Source organism: Coregonus lavaretus (assembly GCF_964263955.1).
Source record: "Coregonus lavaretus genome assembly, chromosome: 8".
Classification (NCBI taxonomy): domain Eukaryota; kingdom Metazoa; phylum Chordata; class Actinopteri; order Salmoniformes; family Salmonidae; genus Coregonus; species Coregonus lavaretus.
In genome coordinates, this window is record NC_139995.1 from 36,766,399 (window position 1) to 36,781,656 (window position 15,258).

At 44.1% G+C, this 15,258-nt stretch overlaps 1 protein-coding gene across 1 annotated transcript in view; it reads left to right on the top strand.

Annotated features, from left to right (window-relative positions):
• Positions 1-15,258, top strand: part of LOC311134384 (serine/threonine-protein phosphatase 6 regulatory ankyrin repeat subunit C-like) — a gene marked incomplete at its 3' end in the record, with an annotated part of 45,065 nt that overhangs the window by 13,740 nt on the left and 16,067 nt on the right. The window contains exons 9-25 of the mRNA XM_084168049.1: positions 2,693-2,771; positions 3,066-3,180; positions 4,253-4,335; positions 4,577-4,694; positions 4,794-4,862; positions 5,006-5,146; positions 5,227-5,286; positions 5,561-5,672; positions 6,209-6,280; positions 6,638-6,839; positions 7,007-7,094; positions 7,288-7,405; positions 7,683-7,902; positions 8,050-8,137; positions 11,228-11,311; positions 11,449-11,594; positions 11,870-11,952. Coding sequence (XP_084024175.1) covers positions 2,693-2,771; positions 3,066-3,180; positions 4,253-4,335; positions 4,577-4,694; positions 4,794-4,862; positions 5,006-5,146; positions 5,227-5,286; positions 5,561-5,672; positions 6,209-6,280; positions 6,638-6,839; positions 7,007-7,094; positions 7,288-7,405; positions 7,683-7,902; positions 8,050-8,137; positions 11,228-11,311; positions 11,449-11,594; positions 11,870-11,952 — 1,878 coding nt within the window. The remainder of the gene's footprint in view (positions 1-2,692; positions 2,772-3,065; positions 3,181-4,252; positions 4,336-4,576; positions 4,695-4,793; positions 4,863-5,005; positions 5,147-5,226; positions 5,287-5,560; positions 5,673-6,208; positions 6,281-6,637; positions 6,840-7,006; positions 7,095-7,287; positions 7,406-7,682; positions 7,903-8,049; positions 8,138-11,227; positions 11,312-11,448; positions 11,595-11,869; positions 11,953-15,258) is intronic.

The following is a 15,258-nucleotide window of genomic DNA, read 5'->3' on the forward strand; positions in this document are numbered from 1 at the left end:
ATTTTACCCAAACACATACCTAGAAATATACTACCGTTCTAAAGTTTGGGGTCACTTAGAAATGTTGTTGTTTTCGAAAGAAAAGCACATTTTTTGTCCATTAAAATAACATCAAATTGATCAGCTGGTAGAGCACGGCGCTTGTAACGCCAAGGTAGTGGGTTCGATCCCCGAGACCACCCATACACAAAAATGTATGCACGCATGACTGTAAGTCGCTTTGGATAAAAGCGTCTGCTAAATGGCATATTATTATTATCAGAAATACATTGTAGACATTGTTCATGTTGTAAATGGCTATTGTAGCTGGAAACGGCTGATTTTTAATGGAATATCTACATAGGCGTACAGAGGCCCATTATCAGAAACCATCAGTCCTGTGTTCCAATGGCACGTTGTTTGCTAATCCAAGTTTATCATTTTAAAAGGCTAATTGATCATTAGAAAACCCTTTTGCAATTATGTTAGCACAGCTGAAAACTGTAGTGCTGATTTAAAGAAGCAATAAAACTGGCCTTCTTGAGACGCTGTGTACTACTCCCTTCACAGAATAGCGCAAACTGGCTCTAACCAGAATAGAAAGAGGAGTGGGAGGCCCCGGTGCACAACTGAGCAAGAGGACAAATATATTAGTGTCTAGTTTGAGAAACCGACGCCTCACAGGTCCTCAACTGGCAGCGTCATTAAATAGTACCCGCAAAACACCAGTCTCAACGTCAACAGTGAAGAGGCGACTCCGGGATGCTGACCTTCTAGGCAGAGTTGCAAAGAAAAAGTCCAGTGTCTGTGTTTTGCCCATCTTAATCTTTTATTTTTATTGGCCAGTCTGAGATATGGCTTTTTCTTTGCAACTATTTTCAGGTCTCTCCAGAGATGTTCGATCGGGTTCAAGTCTGGGCTCTGGCTGGGCCGGGACATTCAAGGACATTCAGAGACTTGTCCCGAAGCCACTCCTGCGTTATCTTGGCTGTGTGCTTAGGGTCGTTGTCCTGTTGGAAGGTGAACCTTCAACCCAGTCTGAGGTCCTGAGCGCTCTGGAGCAGGTTTTCATCAAGGATCTCTCTGTACTTTGCTCCGTTCATCTTTCCCTCGATCCTGACTAGTCTCCCAGTCCCTGCCGCTGAAAAACATCCCAACAGCATGATGCTGCCACCACCATGCTTCACCGTAGCGATGTTGCCAGGTTTCCTCCAGACGTGACGCTTGGCATTCAGGCCAAAGAGTTCAATCTTGGTTTCATCAGACCAGAGAATCTTGTTTCTCATGGTCTGAGAGTCCTTTAGGTGGGAGTCCTTTACGGTGCCTTTTGGAAAACTCCTAGTGGGCTGTCATGTGTTTTTACTGAGGAGTGGCTTCCATCTGGCCACTCCTACCATAAAGGCCTTATTGGTGGAGTGCTGCAGAGATGGTTGTCTTTCTGGAATGTTCTCCTATCTCCACAATGGAACTCTGTAGCTCTGTCAGTGACCATCGGGTTGTTGGTCACCTCCCTGACCAAGGCCCTTCTCCCCCGATTGCTTAGTTTGGCCGGGCGGCCAACTAGGAAGTGTCTTGGTGGTTCCAAACTTCTTCCATTTAAGAATGATGGAGGCCTCTGTGTTCTTCAGGATCTTCAATGCTGCAGAATCTTTTTGGTACCCTTCCCCATATCTGTGCCTCGACGCTCCTCATGGCTTGGTCTTTGCTCTGACATGCATTGTCAGCTGTGGGACCTTTATGTAGACCGGTGTGTGCCTTTCCAGATTATGTCCAATCAATTTAATTGATCACAGGTGGACTCCAATCAAGTTGTAGAAACATCTCAAGGATGATCAATGGAAACAGGATGTACCTGAGCTAAATTTAGAGTCTCAAAGCAAAGGGTCTGAATACTGATGTAAATAAGGTATTGCTGTCTTTTTTAAAAATACATTTTCAATGATTTCTAAAAACCTGTTTTCGCTTTGTCATTATGGGGTATTGTGTGTAGATTAAGGATTTTAATTTTTATCCATTTTCGAATAAGGGTGTAACGTAACAAAATGTAGAGAAGGGGTCTGAATACTTTCCGAATGTACTGTTTGTGTGTATATTTACAAGCACAATGAGTGTACAAAACATTAGGAACGCCTTCTCTTTCCATGACATAGCTTTCAAATGGTCAGTCTATGATCCCTTATGTCACTTGTTAAATCCTCTTCAATCAGTGTAGATGAAGGGGAGGAGACAAGTTAAAGAAGGATTTCTAATCCTTCCGACATGGTTTGTTTATGTGTGCCATTCAGAGGGTGAATGGGCAAGACAAAAGATTGAAGTGCCTTTGAACGGGGTATGGTAGTAGGTGCCAGCCAGGCACACCGGTTTGTGTGTTTCAAGAACTGCAACGCAGTTGGGTTAATCACGCTCAACAGTTTCCCGTGTGTATCAAGAATGGTCCACCACCCAAAGGACATCCAGCGAATTTGACACAACTGTGGGAAGCATTGGCATCAACATGGGCCAGCATCCCTGTGGAATGCTTTTGATACCTTGTAGAGTCCATGCCCCGACAAATTGAGGCTGTTCTGAGAGCAAAAGGGGGTCCAACTCAATATTAGGACATTGTATGTGTGTATATGGAATGCAATTTGGGACGCAGTCTTAGTCATCAGAGATATTTAAGGTAATGAATTATTTTCTTATCAAATAACTGTTTTTGTTTGTTTTCTCACAGAGCAAAGAAGGGAAGAGCCCTTTGCACATGGCCGCTATTCACGGGCGCTTCACTCGCTCCCAGATCCTTATCCAAAACGGTAACCACACACAGATCCAAAATAATAGTAATATTTGCGATATTATAAGAAACAACACTATTATCACACACTACACAATTATATGGTGTTTGCGAAAAGTGCCTGCAGTATTTCGGGGAACAAACTTCTATTGAAGCGCACCACCCAAACATACCCAACACTCATCCCCACCAGCCAATAGCAGCAACCACAACTCAGACAGCCAGATGTCATCTCATAACTGTGTCAAAAACAGTATGGTGCAATTCTCCTCTCTGCCCCTAACCACATCCTCTATCTCTCCTCTGTGTGCAGGTGGGGAGATCGACTGTGTAGATAAATATGGCAATACTCCTCTTCACGTTGCTGCTAAGCACGGTCACGAGCTGCTGATCAGCACCCTGATGACTAACGGTGCTGACACGGCCAGGTGAGACACACGCACACACACAATCAGGTGAGTGACAGAACAGACACACAAGTCTGGTGTAGACATTCCTTATGGCAGAAGCATAACGTCTCTTCTGAGAGAATTATGTCAGAGGATCAGTTCTCCCATTGCTTATGTAACATAATGGACCTCTCAACAGAACTAGCAGCAAAACTCATATCTCTTCTACACTGAACCAAAATATAAACGCAACATGTAAAGTGTTGGTCCCATTTTTCATAAGCTGAAATAAAAGATCCCAGAAATGTTCCATACGCACAAAAAGCTGATTTCTCTAAAATGTTGTGCACAAATTTGTTTACATCCATGTTGGTGAGCATTTCTCCTTTGCCAAGATAATCCATCCACTGAAGCTGATTAAACAGCATGATTAAAGGCCACTCTAAAATGTGCCGTTTTGTCACACAACACAATGCCACAGATGTCTCAAGTTTTGAGGGAGCGTGCAATTGGCATGCTGACTGCAGGAATGTCCACCAGAGCTGTTGCCAGACAATTGAATGTTAATTTCTCTGCCATAAGCCGCCTCCAACATCATTTTAGAGAATTTGGCAGCACGTCCAACCGGCCACACAACCGCAGACCACGTGTATGGCGTCATGTGGGCGAGCGGTTTGCTGATGTCAACATTGTGAACAGTGCCCCATGGTGGGGTTATGGTATGGGCAGGCATAAGCTACTGATAACGAACACAATTACATTTTATTGATGGCAATTTGAATGCACAGAAATATTGTGACGAGTACCTGAGACCCATTGTGAGGCCCAGTTCTTTTAAGGTATCTGTGTCCAACAGATGCATATCTGTATTCCCAGTCATGTGAAATCCATAGATTTGGGCCTAATGAATTGATTTCAATTGACTGATTTCATCATATGAACTTTAACTCAGTAAAATCTTTGAAATTGTTGCATTTTATATTTTTGTTCAGTATAGTTACCATTGTGTGTATTACATATTTGAGAAGCTGCTGTCAGGACTGTATCTCCTTCCCTGTCTCATATATTCCCCTATCCATCTCTCTGTCGCTCTCGTTCTCGGTCTCTCTAGGCAAGGGATTAATGGGATGTTTCCGTTGCATTTGGCTGTGCTCTACGGGTTTTCAGACTGTTGTCGCAAGTTACTTTCCTCAGGTAAGCCTTTAGACAGCCATGGAAACTGTTTGTATGATTGAAACTAATCAAGTTTCATCGAAGTGTACATTCAAATTACCCTAAGTAGTGCTGTACCAGATAGAATGTGAAAGGGCATTTACATACAACACATTCTTTAAGTACTTGCTTTTTGTCATTCAGTGTCATGTTAGGAAACAGACCTCCCAATGTGGTCACCCCGTATGACATCACTTCCTGTTTTGTGTTGTGCTTTCTGCAGGTCAGCTGTACAGCATTGTATCATCTCTGAGCAACGAGCACGTGCTGTCAGCCGGGTTTGACATAAACACCCCAGACAGCTTGGGAAGGACCTGCCTGCACGCCGCTGCCTCTGGAGGGTGAGCGTGCGTGCACACACATTTTGAATGAAGAGTGAGCTTTTTGGTAGTGGTTGTATAATAATCTCATTTGTATTTCTGTTCTCTCTTTGATGGCAGAAACGTTGAATGTCTTAACTTGCTGTTGAGCAGTGGTGCTGACTTGAGTATTAAGGACAAATTGGGAAGGTGAGTGGTCTCATTCTAGAATTCAACAAATGTGTTTTTCCCCATAACGTTTTTGTCATTGAGTGAGTTCTATTCTATCCTATCCTATTTTATTATCTTCTCCTGTGAGTGTGACTTCTGCTCTCCCGTCCCTCCCATGGCAGAGCTCCTTTGCACTACGCTGCGGCGAATGGGAGCTACCAGTGCACGGTTGCCCTGGTGAGTGCTGGTGCCGAGGTGAACGAGCTGGACCAGAAGGGCTGCAGCCCCCTGCACTATGCCGCTGCCTCGCAGACCTTCCGCCGGTGAGACACACAGAACACACACAGGGGGGCTAAAAGATATCAGACCCCCAAATTCGACTGACTTTTTGTTTTTGTTTCAGAGTGGACAGACATTACTCAGTCGGACACCAGAGTGAGGAGAGGGCCAAGGAGGCCTTTTTGTAAGTCCCTTACCATGATTTAGTCTCAGTTTGATCAAACATAAAACATGCAAACTAACCAAGCCCTAACATTGTGGTGTCTCAGAAGATGGAAACCGTTTAGAAATGTATTATTTTCTGCAATGGTTTGCACTTAAGGTTAACCTGCCCATCTATTTGACGGCTTGTTGATTGACCTTTCACAATTGGCCTCTGTGTTGATGTAGTTGTGTATCCAACAGTTTGTTGGTTGACATAACAACATGACTGTCCTCTTCACCCTCTGTATGTGTAGTTGTTTAGAGTATCTGCTGGATAATGGGGCTGACCCAGCTCTGAGGAACACCAAGGGTTACAGCGCAGTCCATTATGCAGCAGCCCACGGAAACAAGCAGAACCTGGAGCTGGTGAGTCAGTGGGAGGAGGGACTACCGGTGTGTGTGTGCGCGTGCACATGTGCGTGCTACAGACATACTGGCAAAATGAGACCGAATCATGGGTGCATTTCAATAGTGGCTTACCCTCCTCGTCTTCATCTGCACTATGAAAGAACAGGACAACTGACGGCAAAGACCTAGTAGACATCCAACCATATCGCTTTCACCAGGCCATTGTTTTCAGATCAGTGCAGATAACGAAGAGGAAAGGAAATCATTTTAGAGTATTAAGATGAAGCCAAAGTTGTACTTCAAAATGGTTCTTAAATGTAAGGGTTTGGAACTGGTAATGGCCTTTTGTAATGAAGTTGTCTTTTCAGCCACACCTTTTAAGAGTTGAGATTGGCTGTTGGATGTCGGTAAAGCATTTACTGTTGCTTCCTCTTCAGAGGGCTAAACTCAAGTGAACGTGTACCATTTTCTGGCGTCCTTTGGGAAGAGCAGTGGATCTTAGCAAATGGTGTGTACAGGTTGCAAACTCCTCTCTTTGTCCCTCTGTCCCCCAGCTCTTGGAGATGTCGTTCAACTGTCTGGAAGACGTGGAGAGCAGTGTTCCAGTTAGCCCTTTGCACTTAGCCGTGAGTACAGTACACCCGCTTAGCCTCGTTTCCTCTGGCCGAGGTTCCATTTCACTTTACTGTCTATTAGTTGAAATAGATTGGTTTAACGTCAGATTAACCCATTACATTAGTTTTAATTACGGCCCCCTCTTTGTTCTACAGTGCTAGTTCAAAGTTGGAGTGAACTAACTATCCATTTAACACAGTCACCCAATTCCTTGACACATTTATCCCCCTGACCCCCATTCTCACACTCTTCAGTTGAACTATTGTGAGGTGCTGGTTCTGAAGTTAGAGTGAAATAAATATCCCATTAACACAGTGACCCACTGCCATTCTCACAATCTTGTATTCCCTGCCCTTTCCCCCACCCAGGCGTATAACGGTCACTGTGAGGCGTTGGGGGTGTTGTCTGAGACACTGGTGAGTCTGGACGTTCGGGACGCGGGGGGGCGCACCGCCCTCTACCTGGCAGCCCAACGGGGACATGCTCAGTGCGTGGAGGTACTGCTGTCCCACGGGGCCTCCTGCCGCCTGAAGGAGCGCCGCCGCAAGTGGACCCCATTTCACGTCGCAGGTGTGTGTGTGTTCCACTCTATGGGGTGGTTGTTAGTTTCTGATCCACTTGGTGTTTGTATGTGTGAGCATATAATAATATTTTCACTCCTCTCTGTGTTACATTCTCCCTGCTCTTCATTGTGTGTGCTTGTCTCAATATTTGACTGTCTCCGTCAACACCTCCAGCTTCCAATGGCCAAGCAGACTGTCTGCTCATGCTGGTCAACCGAGGTGAGAAGGCTGATGTCATCGATTTCGTCGACGTACAGGGACAGTGAGTGACTGTCATTCATTTCTTGAATATTGAACATTGTGCACCCACTAGAATGGAAGGATAGAGGATTTTCTAGTTTCCTACAATGCCAGCAATAACAATTTTTTAACAACAATTCTCTAGTAGAGGGTTCCCTGTTTTGACCTACTGGTTATTTTTGTTTAAAACCACGTGTGTGTGTGTGTGTGTGCAGGACGTCTCTGATGCTGGCAGCTCTGGGCAGTCACACTGACTGTGTCTACATCTTGCTGGAGAAGGGAGCCGGGGCTGACACCGCCGACAAGAGAGGCCGCACTGCCCTACACAGAGCTGTGAGTGTCCCCACCATGTGTATATAATGTTCTATCTGCCCAATCTCGGGGGGGGGGTGTCCCAAATTTGTTTTTTAAAATTTTATACTGCAGATTAACAACCATTCACCTACTGTGATGGTCCAAAAACGTTAACTCTTTCATCTGTTCTTCTCTTTCTCTCTCTTTCTCTCCTCCTCTTCTTCTTTCCTTCCTCTTCTCTCTCCTTTTTTTGTCCTTTCTTCCTCTTGGCAGTGATGGGTTCTGCCTCTCTAACTCTTTCTGTCTCTTCCTCCAGGCGGCGATGGGCTGTGAGGACTGTGTGTCGGCCCTGCTCGAGCACGGGGCCTCTGCTCTGTGCAGGGATTCCCGGGGACGCACACCCCTGCACCTGGCTGCCTCCTGCGGCCACATGGAGCTCCTGCGCAGCCTGCTGCAGGGTGCCACAAGCACCGACCCCCTCGACTCCATGTTGGACTACAGTGGATACACCCCCGCCCACTGGGCCGCCTACCACGGTGAGACATGCACACCTTCATGGAGAGGCTACAAATAACCGTGGTGAATAACTCACAAAGTATGGGCTTTGGCTAGATGGCATGGCGAGAACTCGTTGCTTCTAAGCTGTGAACCGTTGTCTGACTCACATATTTTTACTCTTTCAGGGCACGAGGACTGTTTGGATGTTTTACTTGAACACAAACCATTTAGCATCCAGGAAGGAAACCCCTTCACCCCATTGCACTGTGCTCTGTGAGTACCACGACTGGTTCCCCCTGCCTTTCTAGGTAGTGCTGAGCAATTAACAGAAATGTTAGTTATTTTTCCAACATCTGTTCAATTATTTTAATTCCATTTCGTTTTCTTCTGTGAGCTCAATGCGCATTTTCTCACTGCAGTTTCTCTTTTAGAAATCAGATCAAACCCGAACTGTGCGATTTAGTAGGGAGTTGTAGTTTCCAACAGGCCAATATTCTACATCAGTGGTCACCAACCGGTCGATCTTCGAGGCATTCCTAGTCGATCACCAAACATTTCTGTAGAAAAGCCAGCGATAAAGGCATAAAGGCTTGCGCTCCTTTGTTTTGCTTTATGTTGTGCTGTTGGCTGTAGGTATACTTGAATCAGAAGACCTACGCCCCGGGTAGGCAAAGTGTTCCCATTTCGAACGATTTGATTTGTCTGAAAAAAACTGCGTTTTTATTATTAGTAGCAGCTGGTAGTGTCTATTTTAATATCGAGGAATATTTCACTTTCTCTGGCATAGAAACATGAATTTGTGTTTGAGGCAGATGCGGTGCGACTTACGTTTCGCCATCAGGTGGAAGACTGTGTCCCCTCTCTCTGGTCAGTCTCACTGGAGGAAAGAAAGGAGAGAGCATTGGCGGACCCTCTGCTGCTCTCTCCCTCCCTCCACTGAGACTAATGCCGTGTTCAAAACAACTGGGAACTCTTAAATTTCCGACTTCAGTGCGTTCAAGATAACTGGGAACTCTGGGGGGGGGGGGGGAAATCGTTTTGAACGGTCATCCAACTCGGAAACTCTGGCATCTTTCTAGAGCTCTGAATTTCTGACCTGAAGTTCACTGACATCTTGATTTGACCTTGTTTTTTCAGAGTTCCCAGTTGTCTTGAAAGTACCATGACCATGAGATGCAGGTACCATTAGTCCAGTAAAATAAAAAAGCTAATTATGTCAATTTATGCTCAGCTGTGCCTTGCTAGTGCTACACCAACCGATCAATTTTGTTATCAAAGCTCGAGTTTTGGATGTGTACTTTTGGGGGTACTATATGACCGGAGTTGGGAAACTCTCTAAGTGATTGATAGTTGGTATTCAGCAGTCATAAATGTATGCCTTATTTACTTTGAAGAACTAGTAAAATTGTGATTTTGTCAGACAGCATAGGCAGCAGCTCTACAATGGCTTGCGAAAGTATTCACCCCCCATGGCATTTTTCCTATTTTGTTGCCTTACAACCTGGAATTAAAATTGATTTTTTACTGTGGAACTAACAAGAAATAAGACAAAAAAACAGAAAACTTGAGTGCATAACTATTCACCCCCCCAAAGTCAGTACTTTGTAGAGCCACCTTTTGCAGCAATTAGAGCTGCAGGTCTCTTATGGTATGTCTCTATAAGCTTGGCACATCTAGCCACTGGGATTTTTGCCCATTCTTCAAGGCAAAACTGCTCCAGCTCCTTCAAGTTGGATGGGTTCTGCTGGTGTACAGCAATCTTTAAGTCATACCACATATTCTCAATTGGATTGAGGTCTGGGCTTTGACTAGGCTATTCCAAGACATTTAAATGTTTCCCCTTAAACCACTCGAGTATTGCTTTAGCAGTATGCTTAGGGTCATTGTCCTGCTGGAAGGTGAACCTCCGTCCCAGTCTCAAATCTCTGGAAGATTGAAACAGGTTTCCCTCAAGAATGTCCCTTTATTTAGCACCATCCATCATTCCTTCAGTTCTGACAAGTTTCCCAGTCCCTGCCAATGAAAAATGGAAGAGTTCTCGGGGTGTTGAGAGGTGTTGAGTTTGCTCCAGACATAACGTTTTCCTTGATGGCCAAAAAGCTCAATTTTAGTCTCATCTGACCAGAGTACCTTCTTCCATATGTTTGGGGAGTCTCCCACATGCCTTTTGGCGAACACCAAATGTGTTTGCTTATTTTTTTCTTTAAGCAATGGCATTTTCTGGCCACTCTTCCGTAAAGCCCAGCTCTGTGGAGTGTACGGCTTAAAGTGGTCCTATGGACAGATACTCCAATCTCCACTGTGGAGCTTTGCAGCTCCTTCAGGGTTATCTTTGGTGTCTTTGTTGCCTCTCTGATTAATGCCCTCCTTGCCTGGTCCGTGGGTTTTGGTGGGTGGCCCTCTCTTGGCAGGTTTGTTGTGGTGCCATATTCTTTCCATTTTTTAAATAATGGATTTAATGGTGCTCTGTGGGATGTTCAAAGTTTCTGATATGTTTTTATAACCCAACCCTGATCTGTACTTCTCCACAACTTTGTCCCTGACCTGTTTGGAGAGCTCCTTGGTCTTCATGGTGCCGCTTGCTTGGTGGTGCACCTTGCTTAGTGGTGTTACAGACTCTGGGGCCTTTCAGAACAGATGTATATATACTGAGATCATGTGACAGATCATGTGACACTTAGATTGCACACAGGTGGACGTTATTTAGCTAATTATGTGACTTCTGAAGGTAATTGGTTGCACCAGATCTTATTTAGGGGCTTCATAGCGCACGCACCACTTTTCTGTTATTTATTTATTTAAATGTTTTGAAACAAACAAAAAAAATCATTTCACTTCACCAATTTTGACTATTTTGTGTATGTCCATTACATGAAATCCAAATAAAATCCATTTAAATTACAGGTTGTAATGCAACAAAATAGGAAAAATGCCAAGGGGGGTGAATACTTTTGCAAGGCACTGTATAGAGATGAGATGATGACTTGGAATGAAATAATAGTCATCAAGTAAAACAAATGTAAAATACACAACTGAAATCTTTTATTAAAGTCGTGAATAAATTATTGTTAATATGTGATAAGCAGTAATGGGCTGTCACTACCATCATGGGACTTTTATTCATTGTTTTATTATGTGTTACAGCATTCAACCCACATAATGCATAGTGCATTTAATAAAAAATAAACAAATAAAAATTGATAACGGTAAAAATTTCTTAATAATCCAACAGCACTACTTTTAGGTTTCTGTATTGTATGATTTTCAGAGCTATCGGTTGATCAGCTCTGGCATTGAATCCATCAGAATGTTGCTGTTCTTTTTGATAAGAGAGATGGAGGATGTTTTCTTCTTCCTTTCCAGAATAAATGGCCATGATGGTGCTGCTGAACTACTGGTAGAGACCGTTGGAACTCAGATGGTGAACTTCAGAGACGCCAAAGGAAGGTGCGTGTCATTTCTATTTTGAGTTTCTTCCTATGCCTTTTCGTACAGAGCTCTTTCTAGTCTACTGTATTGCAGCTTGCCACTGTTGCTTACCTGTCTGTCTGCCTGGTTGTGGCTGCCCTGGGCTGTGCCTGAAGGACCCCGTTGCACGCAGCTGCCTATTCAGAAAGTGTGGCCGGGCTGCAGCTGGCCCTGGTCCAGGGGGCAGAGGTCAATGCGGTGGACACCACCGGACACTCCGCGTTGATGGTTGCGGCCGACAACGGACAGACTGCAGCTGTCGGTGAGTGGCCAGAGATGAGGAAATGTGATCATTGATCCAGTAAATATGAGAACTGACCATTTAGTGGTCTTATTAGTTTGGTATATGTCATGTTTTATTTTATATTAATTTATTAAATATATTTATGAACTGTGTAATTGTGGACACCACATCAAATAGCAAACCTTGCTAGTGACCATAGCAACTGGAGGAAGCCTGTTGTGGACTGTTCTGCAGCCTAACAATGATGATGATACTGATGATGTGTAATTGTGAGAGATGTGTGAACCCAACAGAGATCCTGCTGCACCAGGCCAAGGCAGACCTGACCCTGCTGGATGTCAACGACAACACCGCCCTTCACTTGGCCTGCAGCAAGGTGAGACGCATGCATGGTTGATCGCTCACTCACTCATAGGCATGAGTACTCAAACGGATGTCAAAACTATTTCTTTAACCAGGAATTACATTTTTGTTATTTTTACAATTTGGTGGAATGTGCTTTGTGGCTGCCCTAACGGGCAAGTGACATTTTGTCCCGAATGTATATTTTTTGGGGGGTCTTTAAGACAATGTTAAATTGCTTTGACTCTAGTGTTTCATTTGGACATGTGCAGTTGCAGGCCACAACAAAAAGGAAACCAAGCCAAGCATCAAACAGTTCTTCTCCCTAAATTCCCTTTCCCCTCCGTGTCTCTCTCTGTCACGCTCCGACCAATCCCTCTACACACACGTGCTTACACGATCCCAATAGGCCCACAGAAATAAATGCCTATTAAAAACGTATCTAACAGATGGGATACATACACAAGCTACATTCACTAGTTGATTGAGGTAGGGACATATGTGTTCCAACAACGAGCTGCAGTTTTGGAATAATTGAGTAAGTTTAAATGCACACTTATTATTCAATCAATATTAAACTGATTGTGGCAAAAGGCCAAGTATGGCATTATTCATGTTTTATTTTATTTTTTATTTAACCTTTATTTAACTAGGTAAATCAGTTAAGAACATATTCTTATTTACAATGACGTCCTACCAAAAGGCAAAAGGCCTCCTACGGGACGGGGGCTGGGATTAAAAATATTAGACAAAACATGCATCACGACAAGAGAGACACCACAACACTACATAAAGAGAGACCTAAGACAACAACAGCATGGTAGCAACACATGACAACACAGCATGGTAGCAACACCACATGACAACAACATGGTAGCATCACAACATGGTACAAACATTATTGGGCACAGACAACAGCACAAAGGCAAGAGGATAGAGACAACAATACATCATGCGAAGCAGCCACAACTGTCAGTAAGAGTGTCCATAATTGAGTCTTTGAATGTAAGCACCTTACTCTGCTTATCAGAATCGACGTAAGTTCATAAACTAAGTAAGCATACGCCAATTACAAAACCTGATTTTCTGAGCAAACTTTCAAATAATTAGGACAGCTTAATCGGCATCTCAGCGGTGTATTTGTTCTGCGCATGTGCCAGCACCGGTAGCATAAGCCTCCCTCTTATGCACGAGTGAAGTGCGTTTGGAAAAACTGAAAGTATGCATCTTAGAAATGGTTTTCACATACACACTTTATACACTGAACAAGAATATAAACGCAACATGTAAAGTGTTGGTCCCATGTTTCATGAGCTGAAATAAAATATCCCAGAAATGTTCCATACGCACAAGAAGCGTATTTCTCACAAATTTTGGGCACACATTTGATTACATCCCTGTTAACGAGCATTTCTCCTTTGCCAAGATAATCCATCCACCTGACAGGTGTGGCATATCAAGAAGCTGATTAAACAGCATGATCATTACACAGGTGCACCTTGTGCTGGGGACAACTAAAGGCCACTACAAAGTGCAGTTTTGTCACACAACACAATGCCACAGATGTCTCAAGTTTTGAGGGAGTGTGCAATTGGCATGCTGACTGCAGGAATGTCCACCAGAGCTGTTGCCAGATAATTGGATGTTAATTTCTCTACCATAAGCCATCTCCAACGTCGTTTTGGAGAATTTGGCAGTACGTCCAACCGGCCTCACAACCACATACCACGTGTATGGCGTCGTGTGGGTGAGCGATTTGCTGATGTCAATGTTGTGAACAGAGCCCCATGGTGACGGTGGGGTTATGGTATGGGCAGGTATAAGCTATGGACAACGAAAACAATTGCATTTTATCTATGGCAATTTGAAAGCACAGAGATATACCGTGAAGAGATCCTGAGGCCCATTGTCGTGCCATTCATCCGCCACCATCACCTCATGTTTCAGCATGATAATGCACTACCCCATGTCGCAAGGATCTGTACACAATTCCTTGAAGCTGAAAATGTCCCAGTTCTTCAAAGGCCTGCATACTCACCAGACATGTCACCTATTAAGCATGTTTGGGATGCTCTGATCCGAGCCCCTACTTTTTTTTAAAGGTATTTGTGACCAAAATCTGTATTCCCAGTCATGTGAAATCCATAGATTAAGGCCTAATTTATTTATTTAAATTGACTGATTTCCTTATATGAACTTTAACTCAGTAAAATCTTTGAAATTGTTGCATGTTGCGTTTATATTTTTGTTCAGTATACGTTTACCCACCCCCAAAATCAATATTTATGAGCAGCTTCTCACCTGAATGCATTATATACAGTGGGGAGAACAAGTATTTGATACACTGCCGATTTTGCAGGTTTTCCTACTTACAAAGCATGTAGAGGTCTGTAATTTTTATCATAGGTACACTTCAACTGTGAGAGACTGAATCTAAACATCACATTGTATGATTTTTAAGTAATTAATTTGCATTTTATTGCATGACATAAGTATTTGATACATCAGAAAAGCAGAACTTAATATTTGGTACAGAAACCTTTGTTTGCAATTACAGAGATCATACGTTTCCTGTAGGTCTTGACCAGGTTTGCACACACTGCAGCAGGGATTTTGGCCCACTCCGCCATACAGACCTTCTCCAGATCCTTCAGGTTTCGGGGCTGTCGCTGGGCAATACGGACTTTCAGCTCCCTCCAAAGATTTTCTATTGGGTTCAGGTCTGGAGACTGGCTAGGCCACTCCAGGACCTTGAGATGCTTCTTACGGAGCCATTCCTTAGTTGCCCTGGCTGTGTGTTTTGGGTCGTTGTCATGCTGGAAGACCCAGCCACGACCCATCTTCAATGCTCTTACTGAGGGAAGGAGGTTGTTGGCCAAGATCTCGCGATACATGGCCCCATCCATCCTCCCCTCAGTACGGTGCAGTCGTCCTGTCCCCTTTGCAGAAAAGCATCCCCAAAGAATGATGTTTCCACCTCCATGCTTCACGGTTGGGATGGTGTTCTTGGGGTTGTACTCATCCTTCTTCTTCCTCCAAACACGGCGAGTGGAGTTTAGACCAAAAAGCTCTATTTTTCTCTCATCAGACCACATGACCTTCTCCCATTCCTCCTCTGGATCATCCAGATGGTCATTGGCAAACTTCAGACGGGCCTGGACATGCGCTGGCTTGAGCAGGGGGACCTTGCGTGCGCTGCAGGATTTTAATCCATGACGGCGTAGTGTGTTACTAATGGTTTTCTTTGAGACTGTGGTCCCAGCTCTCTTCAGGTCATTGACCAGGTCCTGCCGTGTAGTTCTGGGCTAATCCCTCACCTTCCTCATGATCATTGATGCCC